Genomic DNA, 25612 nt, shown 5'->3' with positions numbered 1-25612 from the left:
CACTATGACATCTCTAAGAGCTCTGAAAAGAAGGTGGGTGCCGTTATCCCCTTTCTACAGATGGAGATACCCGAAGCGTACATTTGGAGCCATTTCTTGCTCCGAACCACCCAGCCGCTGTTAACATGTGAACAAGCTGGGAATGGCAGGAATGCAGCAAAACCACTGCTTCACCTAGGGTTAAGTTGAAGCAGGTCTGAAACGGCTCAAAATGTGCATGTGTCCATACCCAGAGTCAATCCACAGACAATGGCAGACCTGGAGCTAGAGGTCAGCTCTCCCAAGTCCTGGCCCACTGCGCTACTTACCCTGCCCATGTTCCTTCACTCCTCTCTTCCACCATTTTCTGTTTTGATAAAGTGAGGATTAACATACTTTATCATTTTTCTTTTACAGCGTTTCAACATCTAAACAAAAGTACTATAGGAGCAAAGCACTGCCATCATCTTCATCAAAAATACTGAATGCAAACCTACATGAAAGCCAACATATTGAAACAGGATGCAGCTCTGAAACTAGAGTAACATGCCTGAAGCCTTTGTATCTCCTAATACGTATGTGTTTTACTGAAGAAAAGCACCCGCACATTAAAAAAAAATTGCATCGGTGCTTGACAATTTGTGCAAACGTATTATGGAGACATGAGAAGTATCGAGGATGGAGACCTACCTCCTTCAGTTCTGGAAATCTCTCTCCCTTTGTCTGAAAGATTTTTTTTTCCCCCCAGCGTTCAGCATCTTTGTCAAATTATACTGGCACTATCAAATTCTCAGTTTTGGGGCTGTGGTGGCGGTTGTTTTTCCAAGAACACTTCAAAACTGTAACTAAAAAGTAAATTGCATTTCCAGGTCAGTTCAAAGACATTTTAGTTGCTTCTTGTGTTATTCCCAAGGAGTGAAAATTGTTCATCTATTGAGCCTGCAGAGGTCGGTTAAGCGACATTAAAGGATCATTCACCTAACACAGCTTTTTTGGGAGGGAGATGGAGGGAACGCACGAGGGGCAGAGAGGACAGCGTTAAAATTTTAAATGATCAGAACGGAAGTAAAACAAATAAAGACAAATCAGGAGCTACTTATGTTTGATTTATACCAGCTGAATTTTGTACTGTAAATCACTCGAGGCTAGCTTCTTGGCTTTCTCTAGGTAAAACCCCATGGCTTCAGTGTCTAAAGCACAATGAAAGTGTTTCAATTAGAGCCAAAGGAAACCCTCCCACAGAGGCAAAAAAAAAGTTATTTCATACTGCTCGCAGAACCCTGCCCCTGATTAGAAGAAAAGGCTGCAGATGTGTTAAATCAATACCTATGAACTACTCTAAGTATCGGTCCTATTTTTAACCATGAGCTGGCAAAGTTCAAGTCCAGGGGTGTTAAATCTTTTTGTGCTAATTCGTTCTAGCTCTCCTTTGGATTAAAAAAAAAATGGAATGGATCAACTTAAATGTATTCTTTTGTAATTATTATTAAATGCAATCATCCAATTGTTAGTCTGATGACACCAACATTTAAGTTGCAGCTGAGCAGGGACTTCTTTCAAGTTGGTTCACTTCGCGTTCTGCATCTCTGTTGCATCAACTACTGCTTCGTCTAGAAGCAACGCAATAGCTGCGTCCAAACCTAATCATCCGCTGGGAACCAAGGCATTTCCATAAGTTGCAACGGATGAACTAATAGGGGATCGATACCAGTAGCAGGAAAGGGGGAAAATAATGGAGAGAAAAGGAGATTTGAAATGGCTCGGGAGAGAAAAGGAGATTATGGAGAGAGAAGAAACAGGCACCAGGCACAAGACACATGGTTTTTTAAAACAGAAAGCAAATTTACAGGAATTGACTCCTACAATTCACCTTTACACCACAGTGCTCCTAATAGTCATGTCCAATTTATAGAGGACACCGTCCTGCTTCAGGGCAGGGGCGGGGGACAAGATCTCTTGAGGTCGCTTCCAGCCCTACATTGCTATGACTCTCCATCAGCATCAACGGATACAATATCAGACTCACAACCTATCCCCCACTGCCCCTTCCTGATCACTGGTTTAAATGGGACATAGCACAGCAGTCCCAAACACCATTACCATCTAGCAGCTCAGGTGATCTCAGCCTAAGTTGTGCAAAGTGCCATGTTAATAGTGCTGTTGCTAAACAGACACCCCCAACGAGGCTGGCATCATTTATGAAGACCGATCTCCCCAGTTCTCCCTGGGAGCGGTCTCTCTGCAAGTCAGCGCAGGCCGTCTGTGGGAAGCTGCCCCTGCTATGCCAGGTCTGCACATGCAGAGGCTTTCAGGTGACTGGTTAATTAAGCCTGGCCCCTCTCGTTAGCACCAGACAACTAATAAAGCAAGTTCAGCCAAGTGCCTCAGGCTTGTGCCATGCCCTTTCTCCTCATTTAAACCCTGCCATACCCCAACCATCACCTCTGGCCCTTTCCATGAGTTGGAGGGCTCTGTAACACTCACCCAAAAAAGCCCAATGCATAGTATCATAGCAGGAGTTGGGTTGACCTGTGATCTAGGCCTCAAGCTGGGGCATTTACAGAGAGGGCCTTTGGGTAATGAGAGACTTCTGCAAACACCACAGGCAAAACCTCCTTGCAGCAGGGAGCAGGGGGCAGATGCTATGGCTCCTGCCTGCAGGCTGGGTCTGCAGCTGCCCAGGGGTTTCCCCTGCCCCTGCCCAGGGCTCACCCCCTGAATTCGATCCCCCCACGTCTCATGAAAGCTCAATTTTCATGAGAGTGCAATGGTTTGAAAGGTAAATTTCATCCTTTCAAAGACAGGAAAAGGAAAGAAAGAAAGAAGCATGCCCTTGTGCTTCTGGAGGGAAGGCTGAAAGGATGGTTTTAATGCCGCATCTCAAAGGAAAAACACTTTGTGCTCATGCTATTCAGGATAAACCTTCACCTTGAAAATTAAGAAAAAACAAGAGAGAGCACAAGAGCCCGAGCACCTATCATATTGAAGGAGAGCAGATGCAACAGCAATGAGCAAGGTCTGAAAACTCAGCAAGAACAAAAGCGCATTCGGCATGCCACGATGCAGAAAAGCTCGGGCAGCCCTCATACGATGTTCTCAGTCTCCTTCTCCCACCGCCCCCACCGCACACCTCCGCTGTACAATTTGCAGGCAGCAGAAAGGTTTCTAAAGCCCTATGGCTAATAAGAGTTCAGTTAGAAGACCCCCACGTGCCATCGCAGAGCTTGATTCTGCCTATTTTCGTAACGAGCAGTGCAAGCGGGTCAGCTCCTCAATGCGATGCAGCTATTTGACCTGAGGGCAGTGCTGCCTCTCACCTACAAACCAGGACCTAGCCCCCCTCTCCAACACAAATGTTAAGTTACGGACTAAAATAGCTATACGTTCTTATGTATAAATATGGACACGCCGAGACAGGCTTGGGAGGACTAGGGAAGTGGGAGAGAGATGCAGCAATGAAACACGAAAGGAGAAGGTACGGGGTCCAAATAGGCAACGTCCACTTTAAGTTCACTCTCCTTCTGGCTTGTAAGTGCGTGCCTTGCACCCGACTTGCTAACCGGGCTGTGTCGGTAGAACAGGTCTGCTGGTTGAACTCAATGCTAGCTGCTACCAATTCCCATTCCTGACACTGCCTCAACTCTGTACCCTTGGCAACTCTCTTAACCTCTCTTCCACAGGTTAAAGGCCTCGGGGAAAAGCAGGAAACAAGATGCTATTCAAAGCAGAAAGCTGCTCCCTCCCCTTCCTGCCTCCTATAACTGCTGCTTTCTGCCTCAGTTTCCCTAGCTACAACAGTAGGGTGATGTTCGTATGCAGTGGCTCTTGGCGCTTGCAAATCTCTCTGAACAACAAGCCCAAAGCAATCTCAGTGCTATTACCACCTCCCTTTGAGGCCCTCAAGCTAGAATAGAAAGAAGCCACATCCCCATTACAAAACACAGATGTAGTTAACCCGCTGTGCCATGTCTTGGGGTGCAAAAAATGCAACTGGAGCTAATGAATTTTTCTCCCCCCTTTACTCCCTGAATAAAGCCTCCTTGCTAAGAGATACCTTCTGCATCTTAAAAATGCAACTACCTTGACAATGTCTTTTGTTGCAGGCTCTTTGTACCAGAGGAACAATGAGCGTTTTTCTATGCAATGATTGTGGCGACCCCAGCTGTTTAGCAAGACTAAAAACACACCCTAGCAAAGATAAAGGGACAGTAAAACTTAAGAGGGGAGAAAAATAAAAAGACCTTCCCCGTGTCATTGGCAAAACGAAGGACACTGTGCTCAACAGGATCTGACCTCAGGCAAAAGGTCCCATGTAGCTGCTTATTTTGTAAAACTCAGCTGAGCTGAGCTGGGCTGTGCGTAGAAAGCAGTTCATTTTGTAGAGTGATGCGCCGAGACGAGCCCCGGGAGACTAGAAACCCAGCCCAAATATTAGAATTTGCAGCCTCCTTCTCACCGTGGCAGCCTGTAAGCTATAGCAACACCAAAACCTTCACGGCAGCTGAGCTGCCTGATGCTGAAGCTAAGCACACGTGACAGATTTGGACAATTTGGGAGATGGGCACATTCACAACCACCGTGCGCTCCTCCTCACAGCTGCCTCTCTGAGGACTCCAGTGCCATAAATAAGCTCAGATCAGAAATATCAATAGGAACAAATATTAAAATATATGTGCCTTTGGCAGCTGGAGAGAGAGCTGCCCAGATCCCTCGCATTCAGCACAGTCCCTCCTCCTCCTCCCCTCTGGATAACAAGTAGATGCCAAGCTGTGGAAGTTATTCTTTCATTTGCGGCATCTGGCTCCTTGGCTGACTCCTCGGGCAATTATGTCCCTAGCTTTCAAGCTGTCTTTGGGTCTGCCTCGTGGCTTGGCTGCCTTTGGCTTGTATCAGCTGCCCTGATTTTCACAGGCCATCGTTTGACCTGTAAGTCGCTCTTAAGATACGAGAAATCAGACTGTTTCATTTCCCTCTAATTAGGAGCAAAAATCAGATTGCTTGTGCATAACTACACATTTTGGTCCTTGTGATCTTAAGTGCCGCCACGTCCCTTCAGCTCCATATTACCTGGATCCCAGGGCACCGTGTCTCTTACTAACCCCAGGCTCCTCAAGCTGTCTTCAAAATTACATGCAGAATCAAGGATTTCTCCAAACCAGCAAGGATCTGCCCATCTGCTTCCTTCCACCAGAAGGGCTAGGATTTGCAGGCCTTTGACTGCAAATGAAATGGTTGGTGAGAGTTCATCCCCTACCCTGAAAGGTGTTGGAGTGAAGAGGCTGCTTTCATGCTGTACAATTAAGAGAAACCCACAACCGCCCTCCCCAAGCCTGCTTGTAACCCCGGTGTGGAGGGGGGGGGTTTAAAGGAATCTGGAGACAGCAAAAGATGGCAGAAAGAAAGCCCTTAAGGTGGATATCCTACACTGCTATCTTCACCCAAAGACAAGAGACCACATTGCTAACCCAGCACTCAAGTCCTGGCTTCTCTGATTAAAGCTGCTGCTTACAACTGTCCTGCAGACATCTGCATGCTAAGGTGACCAACTCTGTTCACACATGCCCCGAATGGTGCTCTGATGCTGATGTCCTTCAGACACTGCTGACCTTGGGCTCCGCTCAAGGTGGTGACCCGAAGGCAGAGCGCCATGTGTCATTAGAAATCCCTTAACCCATCCAATCCCTAATGCGCAGCGTCTGCTGCCTAAAAAGCATTTGGCATACATTAGAGCATAACAAAGAATTTGGGAGCGATCCAAAGAGAGACATTTAAAACAGTCTATTCAGAAGTGTTAGCATTAAGGGATAGGGTGCTGCATACCACCGACAGAAAGGACCCACGAACGGCTCCGGAAACACACCCACCACGGTAGCTTCTGACCTCCTTGCATGCACTTTCCAAAGAGGAAGCGACAGGCCGGGCATTCATCTTTGCTTTCTATCATCATTGGCTCAACGCCCAGATCAAAATTAATTGGCCAAGCTTGAGAGACCCTGCATTCAACTGGACAGCGTCTCTCGGTTTGTCTGTTTGGTGATAAATGTTGACCGTCCCTGCATCCAGTCGCCCCGGAAGATTTCAGGGAACGTTTAAAGAAGTCCATTTTCCAGAGCCTTAGTGGTTCGAGGGAAAAGCGGAGAAGTGGAAGGGGGTGATGGGGGAGACACAAGGCCCCTTCTGTTTGTGTAGCTCAGTCACAGCTTCAAGCACCTTGGCAATTTTCTGCAGATCAAGAAACTGGCAGATGGCAGCCATTTATATCTTCCAGCGTAGCAATACACCCCTCTCGCCTCTGCCCACCACCGCTCCCCCTCCAAACAGACCTTACAATACTGACACCACAAAAGGCAACCAAGAACTTTTGAGGGATGGGAACAAAGCCCAACTGGTATGTGGGTGAAGGAGAGACTGGGGAACACCAATGGGAGAAGGGAGCATACAGACCATCCCCATCACAGGAGAAAGGGTTGGGAATGTGGGGAAATGGGACATGGTGGTGTTGGGAGGAGTGGGGATGCACAGAAACCCTACTCCAGAGACACTGGGGACCATACACAGAGCCCAAGGTATTAGGGAGGGATTCCCTGCTGTGCCCCTTAACACCATGGTGCAGCACACAGGGACCCAAGGAGCCCCCAGCATGCACAACCTGCTTGGCCTGTAGAAAGGACAAGGCACAACACTGCCTAGGTCAGAGCACGTGATGACCGAGTCCAAGTAAACCACATCCCCCACCTCTGGCTTGCGCCACGCAGCACTGCACTGCATGGTAGCACACTGCAAGGCAGGGCAGTGCTAACGTATGCCACCCCAACACCTTCTTGAGGAATCCTGGCCGCCTCTTTCCTGCCAACTGCAATGGGACCAGTACTGCAAAATGAACGTGAACTTCCCCAAGCCAGCCACTTTCCGAAGCCTCCAAGAAGTCCAGCAGTGCAGGCCAGCAAAATACACTCAAAGAGCTGGCCCCAAGTGAAGCAGTACCTCCTTAAAGCTGAACTTCAGCAGGGCTGCAAATGGCTAGTAAGTGGCTAAAAAGCAGCAAAACTCTTAGCAAGAGACCAGGGGACTCCATGGATCCAGTACTGCCTTGGTGAAGGCAATGACAAAACCCCCACTGGCATCAGCAAAAGCAGAACCAATCTCACTGACTTACATATTTCAACTAAAGGGCTGAAATCAAGGCTTTCCCGACAAACACTGCTAGAAAACACAAAGGGAGAAAAGCTCATAGGGCACGTCCCCATGAGCAGGGATGTGCATTTCCCCAGCGACAAACAGCAGTGGCACAACACATGTCGCTGCTACTTGCCCCTGGGGAATGCCTGTGCCACGCGTGCTCTGGTGTGCAGCAAGTTGCCCCAGGTGGGGTAGGAGAGGCTGGGACCAGCAACTGTGCTGACCCCAGCAGCCTTACCAGAGGTCCTGGGGGTCCCCGGGAGCTGCAGCCCTGGCAATCCTGCAGCAAGGAGCCTGGCTAGCACCCAGAGTGTGGCTCCGGCCAGCCAGGCTCTGGTTTTGGGTGGTGAGCACTGCCGTCACATGCGCCACCCTGCTTTTTTTTAGGCACAGGTTTTTTTGACCCCGGGATCTCCCAGGGCCAAAAAACCCCCATGCTGCAAATCAGCAGCACAAGGAGCACTTGCATGTGCGCTGTGTAGTGCCACAGACCACACGTCCACGCTCATCTGGACACAGTCATAATGTCTTTGCTATTCCTCCGCAATCTTTTGGTCCCTGATATCCTTTTTTGTGCAAGCCAGAAGTTGCCTTATAGGCAAACTATGCCCATCCTATTTTACATGACAAATGTTCAAGGCAGCATGGTTGGCAAGCCAAGGGCATGGAGGAGCGAACAAGTTATAGCAAGTTAAAAAGGGGCCACGCATCACCTATTCCACGATAGCTGCCCACGTGCCTGCTCTTACTTGACAGTACACAGGACGCTAGGTTGAGGTCTCTTAGCCTCCAGGCAGCAAGCCTTTAACTCACTGTAATTTGTTCATTTGTCCACCCTCTGAGAAAAGTATGCTGCAGGGTTATCCAGGTCAGCAGCCCCGTTGGCTTTAAAGGAGCTACTCATTGTGGGAAGTTATGGGAGGAGTTCACCACCGCAGGTAGGAAGGGAGATGCAAGCCACTCCATTAGCAGTCCCCAAGGGTCCAGCTCAAGCCTGTTGAACAATAGTTGGTCTTGACAGCAATCTGCATAAGTATTTGTCCAGCCTCGAGGTGCGGCACAATTAGCTCCAGCCACACAAAAGCTGCTCCCTCACCCAGCCTTTCTCCTGATGAGATGGCATGCAAGAAGAGTCACAAATTAGACGGCCTCGTGGAAACCACTTCGGCTACCCAGAAAAAAGCTCCGCCAAGGAAATCTGAAGACCAAAAGTGCCAGGTAGCCCCTGAGAAGACAGAAGCATCTCCAAGTGTTTTAAGACAGAGGAAAGTATTTTTATAACTGTCGGGATTCCCACACACCAGCCTGCATTAATGTAAGCTGCTGTTAAGGTTGAGAGCACATGTCAGCAAATTGTGGATTAAAAAAAAAAAATTAGAATTACACTGCTTTTATCCCCAGGTGAGGATTACAAACCCAGCAAAATCAGTTAGACTTAAAAGAAACTCAGACAAGTTAACATTTGGAAATACTGAATTAAGGTTGTTGGAGTACTTTAACTGCCCTGTAAGCATCCCAAATGTATTACTCCCTCCCCTTCCCTCCTCCCCTGTATTTCATAGCCATGAAGTCCAATTGCAAAGGTATCTTTTGGCTTCCGAGCTATGCAGACATAAAGAATATACCATTCACAATCCCAGAAGTAGCACTAGAAGGAAAGGAAGAGAAAGCAACATTGAAGAATCCTGATAGATTCCTCAAGTGTTTATAAACCATGACAGACAGCCAAAGCCGATGCCAAAGTCTTGATATTATAAGCACATCTGTTCTCCTGTCTGGCATGTTTATTTGGCTATGTGAACTTTTTTGGTCTACACTCATACTGATTATTTTTAAATTGTGTGACACACGGTACAGAATTCCCTTACACAGTCTCAAATTTAGCAAAGTATTTAAGCACATTGTTAATCCTTACCGTCTACTTGGATGCTTTATTGATGGAACATTGATCTGGGGCCCTAAACTAGCTCTCTTCTATGAGAGATCATCTCCCTTTCCAGCACCCTCTTGTCCAATCTGTTTGGTCTTCAAAACGATTACATGAACTGCTAGAAACCTACTCAGGGGCAGGCAATTATTTTAGCCGGAGGACCGCTTACTGAGTTTTGGCAAGCCATCGAGGGCCGCATGCCAGGCAGCTGGGGGCAGATAAATATTAATTTTCTACATTTTTTAGGGGTCCCGCAGGCCGGATGGAAGAGTCTGGCAAGCCGCATCTGGCCCGCGGGCTGCATTTTGCCCACCCCTGAGTCTACTGATAGCCTGAAAGACATGAACTGCGTCCTGATCCATCTCTTAGGCATCTAAGCAGTTAAGTGTCTAAAAGTGCCTAAATCTGATCTTATTTCACCCTGCTCCCTTCCTTGAAAATAGCATGAATACTAAAGTAGGTGGGTTCTCCTCTCTTACACCTTTTATGGCTTAGTCTTAAAGCTCAAGCTAGACAAAAGTTGATGGGTTAGCATTTTGTCATGGGCTTCAGCAAGGTAGAGTAGCACCACCCAACCAGTGAAAATGGGGTGTCTGGCCCCGCAATGCCAGTCTCAGGCTAACTAGAGCCGAACATCCAATAGACGACTACCAAGCACTGGCTACTCTGGACCTGGACTCTACTTTGTGGTGTTAAAAAGAAATCATGAAATGTAGCTCAACATATTATTTCCCTCCAGCACTTCTGAGTTTCGCCTTTAGCCTAGCAGCAAGGAAACACATCATTGCAAAATACAAACCAAAGAGAACAGCTCAAACCACAACTATTAAAAAAGTAAGTGTTACGGATTTTTTTTAAAGACAGGTGCAATTACTTTTTTAGCCCGAAGATCTTCATGACTAATATTACTCTGAGAAAGGGAGTGTGGGGAGGGACCGTTGCTTAAGAGCCACTTGCCACATCGCTAGTGCTGAAAGGAGTTTCAGCAGGAGACAGGTGTGAAGTCCTCCATTTATCCAAACACATATAACTCTTAGTATTTCAAAACTCTGAAAAAAGAAAAGGCATATAGCTTGTCAGCTCCACCACAATATTTAGGAAAAAACAAGAGACTTGTCCAGGCACAAGGATTTTGGGAACACCGGGCCCTCCGGGGGGTGAGCAGGAGAAACACGCAGGGAAAACCAAAGGAGGAGGCCTGTAGTCAGTCCACAGCATCACTCCTGAACAGTTACAAATATCGAGGCGGGGAGGAAAAAAAGATTTAACATCAGGAACCAATTTATGTTTGCTGCTCTGTGGAGCAATCATGCCGCAGGAATTGCAACTAAATGGCCGGAGCTCACATAACTGGAACAGCGAAGAAAGCGGCACAGAACTTTAATGGATGTATGAAATTCAATTGAAATTGATGGCTGGAAAAGTAAAACATTTAACATCCTGTCAATTTAACATCCGCACAAACACACGTGCACACACGTGTGTGTGTGCACACACAAAGGCTGAGAACCAATTTCCCCAGCACTGCAATCTGGTCACAGAGTTTCCAAATAAACGTCCACAGTTCCCACAGTGCTGTCAGGAAGGAGAGAAAAATCTTATCTCTGCCCTCATACAGTAACTTAAGCAATAAATGAATATTCTAATACCTCCAGACCTTTCACCACTGATATCTTTAATTTAAAACCCATCTTTTGTGAAAATGGCAATACATTATTACAACCTGCCCCATCCATTTCTCCAAAAGATTAGAAACTGCTTTTGTGTTTCATCTTCGTTCGGAGCAATAACTCATAAAATGTCCCCGGTATTTCAAAAGAGTTTGTATAAACCATTTGCACCTGACACACTTTTCAAACATGGCTCTGTTGTTAGGGAGCCTGTCTGCGGACAACAACTGCAAACACTGTTGACAGGGATGTACTTTTCCAACATCTCAAAATATATCACTTTGCAGCATTTTTTTTTCCCACAGCTCAACAGAAGGTGGAGAAAAGGATAATACTGTGATTGCACAGTCAGGAACCAAAAAAAAAATAATTCATTACAATCGGTCCACAGTGTATTTTTGTTTGTTTGTTTTTTAAACTAGGTTGTTACTGATTTGGAGCCCAACGTACCCAAATCCATTCTCTCATTCTATCTTCTGTGGGAGATCTGCTGAAATTATAGAATTACCCCTTAAGATTCATAAAGCTTGAATGAAAAATTGTCGATGCTGCCTAAGTAACTTGGGAAACTAGGGTCAACTGAGTCACCAGGAGACATGCAGCCTACATGCCACTCTCAAGAGGGACTTCAGAGCCAAAGTGCTCTTGAAAATGTTCCCCCTAAGGCCCGCCTCTGAGAGAACAGGAGAATCAGGCATGAGAGACATTAGCTGAGTCACTAAACGCACCGCAAAAGGTGCTCGCCTACTATGGTGAAGAGGGCGGTGTAAAAAGCTGAGCAGAAGAGGAAATTCAGGCCCTCGGGGTACAGGCTGCCCCCTCCGCCCAACGCGCTAGGCAGGAGCAGAGGGACATGTTCGGGCGGGCCGTTCCTACGCTCGCAGTATAATTGAACGTGTTCCAGTGTGTTGTACCAGTTGATTCATGGCTAGGCTTTGATATGCAAATTAATCATTATAACTTTTAATTGGGCTAATGTAAGCATCATATGTTACTAATTACACAATGCAGAGAAAAAATATTGTAAATGAATTTAACTGCTTAATCTAATCAGGATGGCAAGTTGTGTTTTAATTACAAATCGGTGTGCACCGGCAAAGCATCTGCTGCCGTGCAACGACGATGGCCCCCGATGCAGCGAAGACCCTCCACCCCGGCATTCAGACATCCATAGATGTGCTGCTCAGCCCAGACATGCCAAAATCCAACCCCACTTTTTTTCCTGCCCATTCTGAATGCCTACATGAGGGCAATGCGCCAGCGGCTTCCTATCACCCCACCATCCCTCCACTGCCGTGTCTCTCCTGGGCTTCAACATCACCAGTGCACGTGTTCCCACCTGTCTCATTCCCAGAGCCAAAAGGGGAGAAAGGAAGCATTCAGAGCCAGGAGCATCTTAGCTGAGTAAAGCTGCCTTCCCCCAACATCTCTCCTCAGCATCCTTGCTCCACAGTGCCTGATAATTGAGGCAGCCCAGGGAATCCCAACACACACTGTACCTGCAGACATGGCAAGTTCAAACTCATCCCTTCCAAATGAATCCCTAGAGTAAGCGGTGTGACAATGGCAGAGATCTTGAAAGCTATTTAAGGGACTCCAATGCCTACAATGTCCTTCATTCCCAGGTGGATGGGAAGGAAGGACCTAAGCATCACTGAGATGGCCACAGAGAACCAGGCCGCAGGCTAGGTCCAAATTTATCCCAAAGGGTCAACATGTGGTTCCCTGCCGCCCATGTACAGCCCTGTCCGATGGAGCCCAGAGATAGACAAACAGCAGAGACAGACGTACAGTGCTTGGGTCACAGGACGCAGCGGAGTTGCACCGAGAGTCTTATCTTTGTGCATGAAAAGCTGATCCCTGTAGTCAGACTCATTGTCTATCTATTTTGATTTACAAAAAGTAAGAGTGCATTTAGAGCTAGTTTCCTTTCCACCCTTACAACTCGAACAAAATGGAAAAATGCATTAAAAAATAAAATAGGATTAAAAAAGGAAACACATTCCCAGGTTAAGACTGTCATCTGAGCTAGAGCCTGGAGCGAGTTTTTACAGCCAAATTAAAAACCTCTGAATATTGTGGGTTTTAATAGAAACGCTGATATAACTGAGTGACTATAGCATATGGGAATGCACTTGCATAATGCATCACCTTGAGAATGTATTATGGTGAGATATGTGAGGATGACAATGTTCGCTGCCTGGCTGTACCCACAGGTAAGAAAAATATCCACTTGCTGATAAGTCTGCTGGTAATTAAGTAGAGCGTTTCAGGGAGGGAAGAATACTCTGAAATGTTACAGCAGTTACAGGGTATCTAAAAAGCAAATGCAAACTATTTTCTCACATTATTTTTTAATTTGACATGCTTTCTCTTATTTACCAAAAGAAGTAATAAAGCCTCACGGATCGTGAGCACACCAATGAGTTTAGATTTGCCAGTAATGCACATTAAAGCAAAAACCCCAAGTCATTTTTTTTTTTAAACATTAGGGGGCTGATTACTGTGAAGCGATCTGTGTTTCTCCCACTAAGTGGACAGATGGATTGCTACTTGCAAATTCTTTTCAAATTTATTTTACAGCATGGCATTTGGCAGCTAGCAGGGGTCTTGGTTTTGACAATTTCTCCAGCGTCATTTATTTCTTTAAATTCACTGTCTAGCTTTCAAACCAGAGGTTTGGTGTCTGGGAAATAGAGACGGGAAATTCAAAGCAGTCTTTTAAGGCAAGAAGCCTAAGTGCTCTTTAAGTAAGAAACCTTGAAGTTGCAAGGAAAAGACCAATTCCCCTAAATAAGAAAATAGTGTTATGCAAGGGAAAAAGCAAAGGCTCTGCCCTCAAATGCTTGCTGCCAAGCATATTGCTTACAACCCAAGTAGTACAGCTGTAAGCATGCATAGCAGCAACAGTAAATAATCCCATGGTCTGAACCCCAGCCTGAAGCCCTTGTGCTCTCACCCTTTCATACTCACAAGCAAAATCACTTTGGGCTAAGTCAGCTTTTGGATCCGAGTCCCCTAAGGACCTCCCCAGTGCTGGTATTGTTACTCCAGAGATGCCTTTTAGCATCCAGTCCTCCACGCATTCCCTGCCAGGCAGTGTCTGCCCTTAGGCACAGTGCTGTTGAACACACTGATGGTGAAAGTGGGCAGAAGGAAGAAATACTAATTTTCATCTCACCAGCTAAACTCCTCAGAGAGGTGAATTCTTCAGCTATTTAAAAAAAAAAATGACTAACCCTATATTGGTTCAATCCAGAGCGCTACGCAGGCTGCAACCAACCGTTAGCACAAATGCCAAGGTTGTAGCAGATTAAAGGCAGGCCAGGAAAAGCAATTTCTGAGAAACAAAAACAATGTGAAGGATCAAAAAAGAGGGCACAGTTACCCCATTTCTTAAGAAGCCATGTGAACAGTCTGGCAAGAGAGCTGGCAAGTGTCCTGACTAGCCTGCATCTCCAGCCGACTTACAGATAGCAACATGAGTCAATACTCGTTTATTTAAAGAAATGTCAACCCATTTTAATTCAGCTTTCAGGTACAGCTCTTATAGACAGACATTTACTTTAACCTTAAATGAGCTGCCTGCACCTGCCGTCAAAGAGCAGGACCCCAGCAGAAGAGAGGAGACAGGCAGTTCCCCCCAACTCGCCATCTCGCTTTCTAAATCAAATCAATTTTTCTAATGTAATTTGCCTAATCTAAACCACTGACCCGTGCTTTTTCTCACAATCCTTTGACAAGAGCTGCACCAACTGAAGCAAAGCTAAAACACTTCAACCAGACCAATTGGTGCAATTCTTTAGAGGAATTCTTTCATCGCTATAATTAATTCTTTAAGTGCCACAGTGGGATGCTCTGAATTCAAACCCAGTCCAAGCAGTAATGATTATGCTAATGGGAGAAACTGTGCAGTAAATAAATTCAAGTATCCTGCTGAAAAGGATCGCTTTCAATAGAAAACTATCATTCAGGAAGATACTGTGTATTGTAGATAATAATTTAGATGATGAAGTTCCAAGAACTGAAGTCTGATTCAGCAATTCCCAGACTCCTGGAAATGTTAACCATGCTGGTATCTTAGTATTTTGATGGATACTCCGGGCTTTCGGAGGGTGTCTGCGCTGGGTCTCAACACCGCTGTTACCCGTCTCTCATTCCATTGCACACCCAAAGATTCAGGTATATACAGCAGTCACCGCTGCGACCCAGCTCATGGACACAGGACCTGACTTAGCTTCACTGTAGTCACAGTGACATAGGGCTCAGCACAGGCTAACCCAGGGGTGGGCAAAATACAGCCCAGGGGCCAGATTCGGCCCACTAGGCCATTCTATTTGGCCCGCGGGGCCCCTAAAAATTTACAAAATTTAATATTTATTTGCACTTGGCTGCCTGTCAAAAATGACAGGAGCCAGGGGCAGTAGGACCCAGGGGAAGCTGGCAGCATAACCCAACAGCAAGGCCCCCCCAACCAGAAGCTCTTGCCTAGCAGAGGCTTCTGGCCTGGGACCATGGGGCCGTTCCTGCTGTCCTGCACTGGAGAGGGAAATATGGCCCTTGACAGCTTGCCAAAACTTGGTAAGTGGCCCTCCACGCAAAATAATTGCCCGCCCCTAGGCTAACCCCCAGTGAGTTTTTCTAGCTTCCCAAGTGGGCTCTGCACCCGAAATCCAGCTCCATGCAGCTGTGACAGGTGTAGGCCGGTACCCAACAAACCTAAAGTAAGCTCAAGCACCTCATACAATTCAGGTCCAAGAGCCTGGCCCACCAAGAAGCTAAGTATCTCTTGCAAGGAGCAGGAACTAGCCAGGAGCAAAATGCTGTGGAGACAGGTTCAGACACCCAAGTAGCTGTCCTAGTTCTCCAGACTGATAAAGGCTTCCTTCCATTTAGCATCTTCAGTTACAAACCTTCCCCTGCCTGGAGTTAGGCACCTAAGCCATATGAGCTGCTCGGGTAGTCCATAGCCGAGTAGCTGAAACATGGTCTTGCTTGAGCTGCTTATACGCAATACTTGTCCTTTGTGAGAGGACCCTGCCGCACCTCTAGCTCTCCCTATCCTGTCTTCAGGCTTCCCAATGCTGGGACTGCCTGGGCATACCTTCAGGATCTAATCCTATTAGCAAGATAAGCTTGTCCCTGCCAATTTGGGGAAACCCACCTCAGGGGTTTCCTCAGCTTGAGGGCCATGGGGCAGCCTCAGCACTTGTATGGATTTGCAAATGCCATCTGGCACAAATGCAGGCATGTAGAGCTGAAAAATAGCTTTGAAGATGCCAATGGAGCCTAAGGACTAGATTTCTGTGCCTAAGCATCCTTTAAGGATCTGGATCTTAACTCGTCTCAAGGACTTGGAGATCTCCAGAGGAAAAATGTTAAACGTGAACAAAGTCTTCTTGTTGCTGTACTTGAAAAAGTGACTAAACTGTGAGCACAAAGAAAAGTACTCATTTTATTCCTTGTTTTGTGCAGCTGAATTTTTGGCCCTAAATCCACTAACATTAAACGCCTTCAGTTGATTTCTTCCAAGGGAAGAAGCATATATAATTTTGATTAAGTATTAAAAAAAGAGGAGGTAACCTTTTTATATTAATTCTAGTGGCTGTCAGAGATGAGAATTTAATAATGTTAGTAATTAATATACTCCATTTTTCCAAAACATGTTGGAGGAGAATGTCTTATGCAAAGTGATGAATTAGATAGTATGAACATGTCTTCCTCCTTGGCTTCTTTAAAGCATGATCTATAGCTGATCACCATGTTCAACTAAATTCTTGTGCCTTTTATTCTACAACTATAAATATATTTACCTTCCCATACCAGAATTGCATGTCTATGTGGTCTTTATCCACCATTTAACCAGTTGGTTGTACTGTTGAATCAGCTAACATAAGTATCTGAAGGGCAAACATGCAGGAATCAAATGAATTATTTAGGGTGATCCAGTGGACAGATCAAGGAAGCATGGAACAAACTGAGAGAAAGCAAGATTTAGGCTGAATATCAGTGAAGTCTAATAGACTGTGAAACAGTCTGCCAAAGGAAGCAACAGAAGCCCCATTGCTTGAGTCATTTAATGCTGGACTAGACAAAGTGCTCAAGAACAGTCTGTACTGAACAAGCCAGCATTGTCAGAGGAGACAGAAAAAAGATGACTTAATAAGCTTTTCCATCTCTAATTCCTGCAATTCTGGAGATTCAATCATGACGGTAGCTGTGTATCTCAAGCTGAAGGAGAATGCAGAAGAGTCCATTCTCCGAGTGCGTGCTGGTAGTTAACATTCTAGTAGTTAACATTTTAAATCCCTTGGATTCGTTAAAAATAAAATACTGAAATATACTTCACTAAATAACTTAGGCATGCTGGTCCCTTCTCCGTTAAGAAAGGAAAGCTAGGTGAATAATACTTCTATAGGGTTTTCCACTAAAGGTCTTAAAAGGCTTTAAAAATGCTAATGAAATGGGCATTCCCAAACCCTAGCAGGCCAAAGTAGATTTGCAGATGGAGAACCCAGGCATCGGGAGGCAAGCCACCCAATTTCCACGGATGCTGAGCACCCACAGCTCCCTGTGACTTCCATAGGAAGTCCAAAATACGATCCGGGTCTTCCAGTTTACACCTCCGTGCCAGGGGAGCAAGACCCTCCTTCCTCCTCTACCTGGGACTACTAGGTAGTTTTGATTTTTTTCTAAATCAAAAAAGAGAAGAAAAAAAAAATCAGATGAAATGTCATGAGTCAGTAGCTGCTAACGACTGTTTCTGTTTGGCTGCAATGACTGTTGAGCTTTCTAATTATTGCTCGTTGCAGAGAAACCAGGCTCCATCTGCTCAAGGCTTCCATCTCCCAGAGTCTGTGGATGCGACTCTTCTCTTTCCTTCTGTAGGAATTTTTGAGGTCCCATCAATGTTCATTTCAAGGCAGCACCATCCATTTAATGGCCTTTCTTGCCCTTGGTGGCAAAGGCATGGCTGCTAATTTGCGACAGCTCTTCTTCAAGAGTAGCTGCTCCTAACCCAGAAAACACGGTAAGCATGTCGGCTTGTTCAAGCAAACAGGTGAGTTCTGCAGTCCGACTAGAGTGCCTTCTAAATGAAATTAAATGACTCTTTCTCCTAACTCAAAAGAAGTCCTTTATGAGCAAAGTCAGCTACAGTGCAGTGCCCTGACCCTTTCTGCATCTTGAAAATCTAGCACAGCACAGAAAATTCAAAAACAACATAAATGCTGTTCTTGCTGCCGCTCTCCCAATCAGAGAAACTAGACTTAAATCACCTGCTGGCAGGTTTATTACATGGCTCACAAGAAGGTAAGGTCCCATACACCAGGCCTCTGCACTTAACAGGACATAAATCTCTGCTTTGCCATCTGTTCTGGAAACGCTTCCCTACTAGCGAGAGAGACCAAAGATGCAGGTGCCTTTAATTGAATCTTCTAAAGGATCTGGATGTCTTTAGTCATAATTATGACGTCTTTCTCATGTAAATCATATTTTTTCACAGCCAATCCCTCTCACGCGTCCCCCATAGGTGGCAAGATTCCCCAAACACAGCGCCATGTTCACATCATGCCAAAACACACGTTCAGCACTAGGGACAGCTACTCCGACAGAGGAACCAGCTCTCGGGTAGATCTGAGATCTGACCGTGAGTGGATCCGCTCATCACTGCACAATGCAAGGAGTGCCGCTCACTCCTCAGATTGAACATATCTTCCCAAAAAACCCCGGCCCTTTTTTGTAGGGATAGGGTTTTCATTTCCCACTAGATTCATTTCAAATTCTGTTTATATTGTTCTCGGTGCATTCTTCTCTCCTTTCCCAGCCTGAATGGCTTTGTAGTTTTACAGGGTCCTGTTAGGCTGGATCTGTCTAGTGTCAGTACTTCAATGGTCTGTAGTACCAGAGCATCTTTAATGTGACAACCTTTGGGGAGAGGGCCGTGCCATCCTCCCTAGTTTTTCTATCCAGGAGCGAAGCACAGTATGGTTCAGGGCAATATGAACAGCAGATAGCAGTTCTCAGCAAGTGACCTCAGGAGGCCCTGGCCTCATGAAAACCTATGATTGCTGCTCCTGGATACACATGCTTCTCTCAAAATAGACATTTCAAAGCTGGACAAAGAGGCAAAACACTTCCCCCCACCCTCCTCCCCTCCCCAGCTCTGCAGAAGATTTAAGGAATGAAAATCTGATGCCACGCTTCACTTTTCTCTCCTTACCTGAAGTCGTGAGAGACAAGATAGGTGTAATCAACACCTTTAAAAGATCTTAAATGACAGACAGATTGATTGAACAGTGAGGTCGGGCTGCTTTTGAACTCAAACAAACTGAATATCTGTGAAAGACAGTGTTTGCATTGCTTCTCAAATAGCCTGCTGAAACATGCATGCCTCTCATCATGTCATGGCCAACATTTGAGAGGAAAGCACATTAGCCCACCCCCCAAAAAACCAGGAACCCAAAACAGACTGGAATCTGGAGCACATCATAAATTCATGAAGCTTTCTGAGTGCTGTCAGAAACAAACATTTATGTCAACGAAAGGCAGCTGCAAAAGCTCGCGCAGGAGTATTTTTGGATAATGCCAAAGGATCATTAATGCGTAGGCTGCAGTTGGGCTCAGAAACCAACCTGGCCAAAGTCCTTGGTGCGAGGTGACAGGCAACAAGATCAGCCTTTTTGGACAGTGCCTACAGTAAGTATCTCACAGCAGCCACACTTCAGGGTAGCGTTTGCTTCACCTTGTTTTGAGATGCTCAGATAGCACAACAACATGAGCCCTGGATGTACCTAGATAGAGTCAAACACAGCACGAGCTTTCCCTGGCCTGCTGTAATTGTCTCGGAGGACTTCTCTGCTTGTCAGTTTTGACTTCCCACTTTTAGATGTCAACAGCCTCCACTGATGTACCATTGGGGAAATCCTGCCAGAGCACAGAGTAGGAGCCTCCTGGACCATGTGAAAAGCATCATCAAAAGCCCCCCCCCGGCACATAAAACGAGAGGATTTGAAAGCTGTCCTTTGAAGAGCGTGTTCCCACATTCCAGTACACCAACAAAGCAATTACCAAAGACTCGTGCTTTTTGTCAAAAAACACCATGTCATTAACAAACACCATGAAAAAGCAGCAAGTTCGATAGACCTGGTTTTTATCTCCCTTACACCACTGATTTCAGCTGCTCCTCTTTTAAGTTAATAGGTCGGAGCTAAACCAGTAACAATAAGTGAAAAATGGATGACCCCGGGCTCTGATATCACTTACAATCTTACACGACTGCATGAACAGTCAGAGACGGGAAAGTGAACCTGGATTCACAAACAGCTCAGAGCCTGGCCTGTTAAGCTAACAATCCATGTGGCAGTCGCACCATGTATTAGACAGGCCTAGACCTCACGGTCCCCTTAGTGGCTCATTTGTAGCTTTTTATTCATATTTTCAGCAAAGCAAACAACATGAGTTTATCAAAGAACATAAAAAGATCACATTGCCGCAGCTGTTTGTCCTCCGCCGGCAACATACACATGGCTCTTTCATGCATGTAAAATACATGGCTGCATGAATAAAGCATCCCCCTCTGCAAATGAACAGATACCTGTGCATACGCTTGGATGTGCAGAGAACGGTTAGCACATGCAGATACCCATTATGTGCCCAGTACTAATACCTCTGGGATTAAGGGAAGGGTTTATACCTGTCATTAGAGAAAGCAGCTCTCTCTCCTAGCAAGCATCCCTATTTAAAAGGGAAATCCCAGAGGCAGTAACCAGTAAGCCAGTCCTTACAGGCACTGCTCCTTTGAAAGCACAGTGCACGGGAACGAAGAACAGAGTCACACAGGGCAAAATCTCAGTTCTGCTAATACTAGTAGCAAAACTTCTGTTTCGCTTCAATGAAGGCAAGATTTCAACGGAGGTCTCTAGCTGATCCTTGGGGCCCGGACACCCCGTCTCCTCCATGAGTGAAAGAGCAAATTCTGTTTTCTCTTGAGTTCCCAAAGTAAAAAGCTGAGGGGGAAATCTCAGTAAGTGAAGCTGCAGGACATTTTCTTTCTCCCATGTGCTTTTCCAGGAGATATGCCTTGATAGGGAATTCTGCTGGATTCTGGACCAGCACCACCTATTGCATTAATGCTGGCTTAGCCACCGTGACAATGGTGTACAGCAAGTCTTGAAACCTGTATCATCCCCCACAATAAAATGCACCAAATTAATTGGACTGCATTGATTTTTTTTATGTAACTATTTTGGAGTCAAAGCCTCAAGAGGCTCTATTGATCACCTAATGAGTCAGGTGTCAGTTGAATGGAGCTTTGAGATCAAGCCTGACAAATTGAAGAAAATGATCAAAATTTGAAACACAGATTGATGTGGGCCTTTCTGCTATCTCAGATGTATATAAAATGTGCTATGGCATCAATGTTGGAAGACTTGGAAGAATACCATACTGGACAAGGCAGGACCTGGTCTCACCTGTGCCAGGGAGCCAGATCCTGATGTGACAGCAGCAGCCATCTAGAGAAACTGGATTACCTGCTCACATTGGTGTAAAAGTGGCATATTAGAGTATGCAAAATCTAATTTTTGAGCTAATCTTTCAAAGAGGTGGCAACCCCAAGGATTTCAGCCCAAAAACTATGCATCATTTAGGGCAATTCAATGAAACAGTTAAATCAATGGACACGGTACAACTGCATGAAAACTGTCTTTTTTACTGCTTGTGCGATCAGATTTTGAGAAACCTACTGTTCAGATACTCTGGGTCATCCATTTTGGTTTCAAAGGCGGCTCTGGATAAAAGCATCTCCACATAAATGGAGAGCGACATGTCAATGTGCGTTAGAGCAGATTGCCACTTCACCTTCAGCCCCTCAGAAGCATGGAGAAAACCGGTTGCCAAGTCCTTCCCCATGCAAAGATCTCAGTAGCCTGGTTAAACCCTTCAGCAGCTACGGTAATAAATAGATTGAATCAAAAGGAACTACGGTACGCAGGGCCGGATTAACCTTTTAGTGGGCCCTAGGCAAACAAACTCGGGGTGCAGGGGCCGGTCGAGACCCTGCGCCCTACCCCAGCACTGCCGCCCCCGGGTGGAGCCGGACTCGGAGCTGCTACTAGAGGCAGCTGCCGCCGCGGCAAGACCAGCAGAGGGAAGGGGAAGGGAAAGGCAAATGGGGCCATTCGTGCCACTGCCACGGGACCGGGACCCCCGCAGCTCAGGGCCCTAGGCATGTGCCTAGTTCGTGTTAATCCAGCCCTGACCCAATCCTAAACTCTCCCCTGCCACCAACAGGCAGCAAACAGCTCTGAAGCACGTTCACCCCACAGAAGGGAAAAGAAGCTCACGATCACCAGCAGCAGCACCTACAACCAGAATATCCGTCAGCCCTCTCTGACTGCAAGAAAGCTAATCACAGTACCTCAAGGGTGGGAAGGGTTATAGGTGGGGACACAGGGAAACAGGTCAAGCATGTGGAGGACTTCCTGAAGCATTGGGGTGATGCTGTTGCCGTAATGGTCCAGGAAAAAGGCCGGACCAACTTCTCCAGATCATCACAACTCGCATGGCATTAGAGACTGCTTCATTTCTGCCAGGAAGGCAGCCAGCCAAAGGCCCGGCAAAGATGTTAGCAACAAGCCAAGGATGCCTGCCAAGAAGACATCATCTAGGGCTGGGCACGCGGGGCCTTTAGCTGCCAAACACATGCAGCTCTTCTCAAGGCCACATGCACTCCAGTAACCAGGGCACAGGAGATGGGGGGGGGGGGGATCAGAAGTGCCATCTTCCAACTGGACCCAGACAAAGCAGTTCGGGCAACTCGCTAAAGAATAAATAAGTACACAGATGTGCAGAACATGACGCACGGAGAAATGGGTCCACAACACACACGCTCCAGACAAGCTACGTGAGCCAAAAACCAGATTCCGACCTCGGGAATAAAGTCCGGTGCCTACCTGAAAACTTTTAGAAACCCCAGAGCCAGCTTGAGCTGTCTCCTGTTTTAACGGCCTCCCTTGGGGGCTTTCTGGACATTCCCTACAACTCTGCAGCAGGGACCCGTGGCGAGAGCAGGCATGTACAGAAATGATCATTAAAAAAAAGCGAAAAAAAAAAAAAAGCACAGAGCACAGCAAGAGCATCCTCATGCGCCGAGACTGGTCTTTAGCTTAGTAACGTCCATATTATAAACAGAGTAGTTATAAACACAGCAGCCTGATAGGTAGGAGCCATTTCACCTACATAGGAAGCTAAACCCAAGGACCTGACTAGTAGGATGTGCAGAAACCCAGATCTGGCTGTGAATGTTGTGACTTGGACCCAGCTCTTTCAGTGCGAGTTTCCTTCCCAATAGAAATCATCAAAAGAAGCCTGAGCATGGCTAGCTCTCAGCTGGATCCTCTAGCACATATGTAAGCCACTTGCTAGACAGCATTTGGATGAGCCTCAACTTTCTAAAATAGATTCACACTTATTCCAACAGCCACACATCCAGTGCATAGGCACTCCTGTCACCTCGCATCCATGCTCCATGGGTATGCTAGAGGCTAGAAGCAATGCTCACATATCACGAGGAAGGGGTGCGACAGCTGAGAGAGGAAAAAGCAAAGAGTGGGACTGTACATACGCTCATTATTCTCAGCATGAACTTTAACTGCACTAGTGGTTTCTGAAGCCCACGTTGTGGATGCAGTCGTCGAAAGAGCTCGAGGAGAACGGCACAAAAAGTCTGCTACGATGGTAGAGCTGCAGCCCCAAACTGTTGCAAAGTGAGTTTCCATATGTTTAAGCACTCTGAATGCCGAAAAAATTACACCCACAGCCTACTCTCACCATGGTAGCTACCCACACAAGAGGGGACGGGAGGGGGGAGAAATCAGAGAAAAGATGCTCCCTACAATGTGTCAGGGAAAAAAAGGATCCATGGCATTGCTGCCGCCTGCCTTTCCTCGCGGCGCTAACTCTATAGAGAGATAAAACACTCGTCTTCCTCGCGCAAGGGATATTCCAAACAATGCCGCACGGAACAAAAACCCTGCCCTTGCCCAGGCATTAAGGGCTTGGCAGGAAATTAAATCTTGGCACCCCCCCCGCTCCCCACCCCCGCAAGATCTATTGATCCGCTTGCCTCCGAGCTTTGGCAAGGACAGAGTTACCGAGCTGTTTTCTCACCTTCCCCGGCGCGAGTTGCTAAAGCCCCTGCACACATTGTTGGAGGGAGAAATGCAATTTGTGCCTTGATATCTGTGAATTTGCAGGGGGTTTCTAATTGGAAATAGTCCCCCACCCCTCCCGGCCCCCGATTCTCCTGTGCAGACAAGGATGTGCCAGGGAAGGGCTGAGACGCCGGGAGGTAATCGGTGCCAGGGAGGATACGGCGGAGTTTGTCTGCCCTCCGGCGCTACTGGGGTCAAGCCTGGTGCCGAAATCCCCACTGTTTCCTTCTTATTAGGAGTCGGCCAAAGTGCCTCCTTTCTAGCCGGCGGCCACCAGCATTTTCCTCCCCCCCTTATGCATTGAAAAAAGATCTCGATCCGAATGCGAGACGAACCCACGGCCCCTCCTTGTAATAGCCCTCTCCTTGTCGCGGCCTCCGGGGTTTCATCTGACACACTTCGGCTATCGATCCGGCGCGAAGTTTCCCCATCCGCCGGGCTCCCCGCAGCCAGGAGTTAAAAATAAATTAATTAATTAAAAACCCAGATGACTCACCAAGCCATTTAATTAATTTGTTTTTAACTACCCTTATTTATTCCAGCCCCCCTTGGTTGGAGAGGAGGCTGGCGGAGAGAAAGTCTCCCAAGACTTCTGTCTTTCTGCGCCCCGCGCCCTGCGGGCAGCGGTGCTCCAAGAGGGGGGCTGCCGGGTTGCAAAGGACGCCTGCCCTGGAAGCAGAGGGAGAAAGCAAGGGGAGGGAAAGGAGGAGAGGAGAGGAGAGGAGAGGGACGCGGCTCCTGTTGCTCCTGGTGCCGCGAACTTGGCCCCGGCGCCCGCCCGGCTCCCCGGCTCACCTCGGCACAGCAGCAGCAGCAGCAGCGGGGCCGGGCTGCGGGGCGCCGGGCTCATGGTGCCGGCTGCCCCGGGCTCCTCTGGGCCAGCTCCCGGGTCAGCGGCGGCTCCTGCCCCCGCGCCCCGGCGCTGGGCGCCGTCCCCGCTCCCGCGCCCGCTCCCGGGCCCGTCCCATGCCGGCCGGCGCCCGCCCCGCGGCTCCACACCGCGCCTCTGCCCCCGGCGCCGCCGCGCCGCGCCGCGCCGCGCCTCGTGCAGCCGCCGCCGCCGCCGCGCGGGCAGGGACGGGAAGGGAAGGGAAGGGAAGGGAAGGGAGGCAGGCAGGCAGGGACGGGGGAGAGGAGGCGGCGACTGCCGAGGCGGCCCCGCCAATCTGGCGGCGGAGGGTGGGCGCAGCCCCGCGCGGGACGGGGCCGGCGGGGGAGGCGAGGGGCTGCCCCTGCCCCCGGGCACACGCGCGTGTCCGCACGCGCACCCTGCACCCCCCCCCCCGCTCCACCCGGGCGCGCACACACACACACACACACACACACACAAGCAATGTGCCCCTCCACCCGTGCATCGCCGTGCACACACACATACACTCACTCAATGTGCCCCCCCATCCGTGCACCCCCGTGCACGCACACACATGCACAATGTCCCCCCTCCACCCGTGCACCCCCATGTACACACACACACACACAATGTGCCCCCTCCACCTGTGCACCCCCGTGCACACACACACATACACACACACAATGTCCACCCTCCATCTGTGCACACACAAGAAGTCCCCCCCTCAGCCTGTGTGCCCCCCATGCACACAGTTTCCCACCCCAGCATGTGCACCCCCACACACGCACAA

At 47.6% G+C, this 25612-nt stretch overlaps 1 protein-coding gene across 2 annotated transcripts in view; it reads right to left on the bottom strand.

Annotated features, from left to right (window-relative positions):
• Positions 1-25022, bottom strand: part of TMEM132B (transmembrane protein 132B) — a 364403-nt gene extending 339381 nt beyond the window's left edge. The window contains exon 1 of one of the 2 annotated variants that reach the window (XM_014598576.3): positions 24768-25022. In XM_014598576.3, coding sequence (XP_014454062.2) covers positions 24768-24822 — 55 coding nt within the window. In that variant the 5' untranslated portion in view covers positions 24823-25022. The remainder of the gene's footprint in view (positions 1-24767) is intronic. The other variant, XM_059713428.1, reaches the window with a different exon arrangement.
• Between the last annotated feature and the right edge of the window lie 590 nt (positions 25023-25612).

This window comes from Alligator mississippiensis, chromosome 10, assembly GCF_030867095.1.
Source record: "Alligator mississippiensis isolate rAllMis1 chromosome 10, rAllMis1, whole genome shotgun sequence".
Classification (NCBI taxonomy): domain Eukaryota; kingdom Metazoa; phylum Chordata; order Crocodylia; family Alligatoridae; genus Alligator; species Alligator mississippiensis.
The sequence above is the reverse complement of the archived record's forward strand: the minus strand, read 5'-3'. Positions and strand labels throughout refer to the sequence as shown.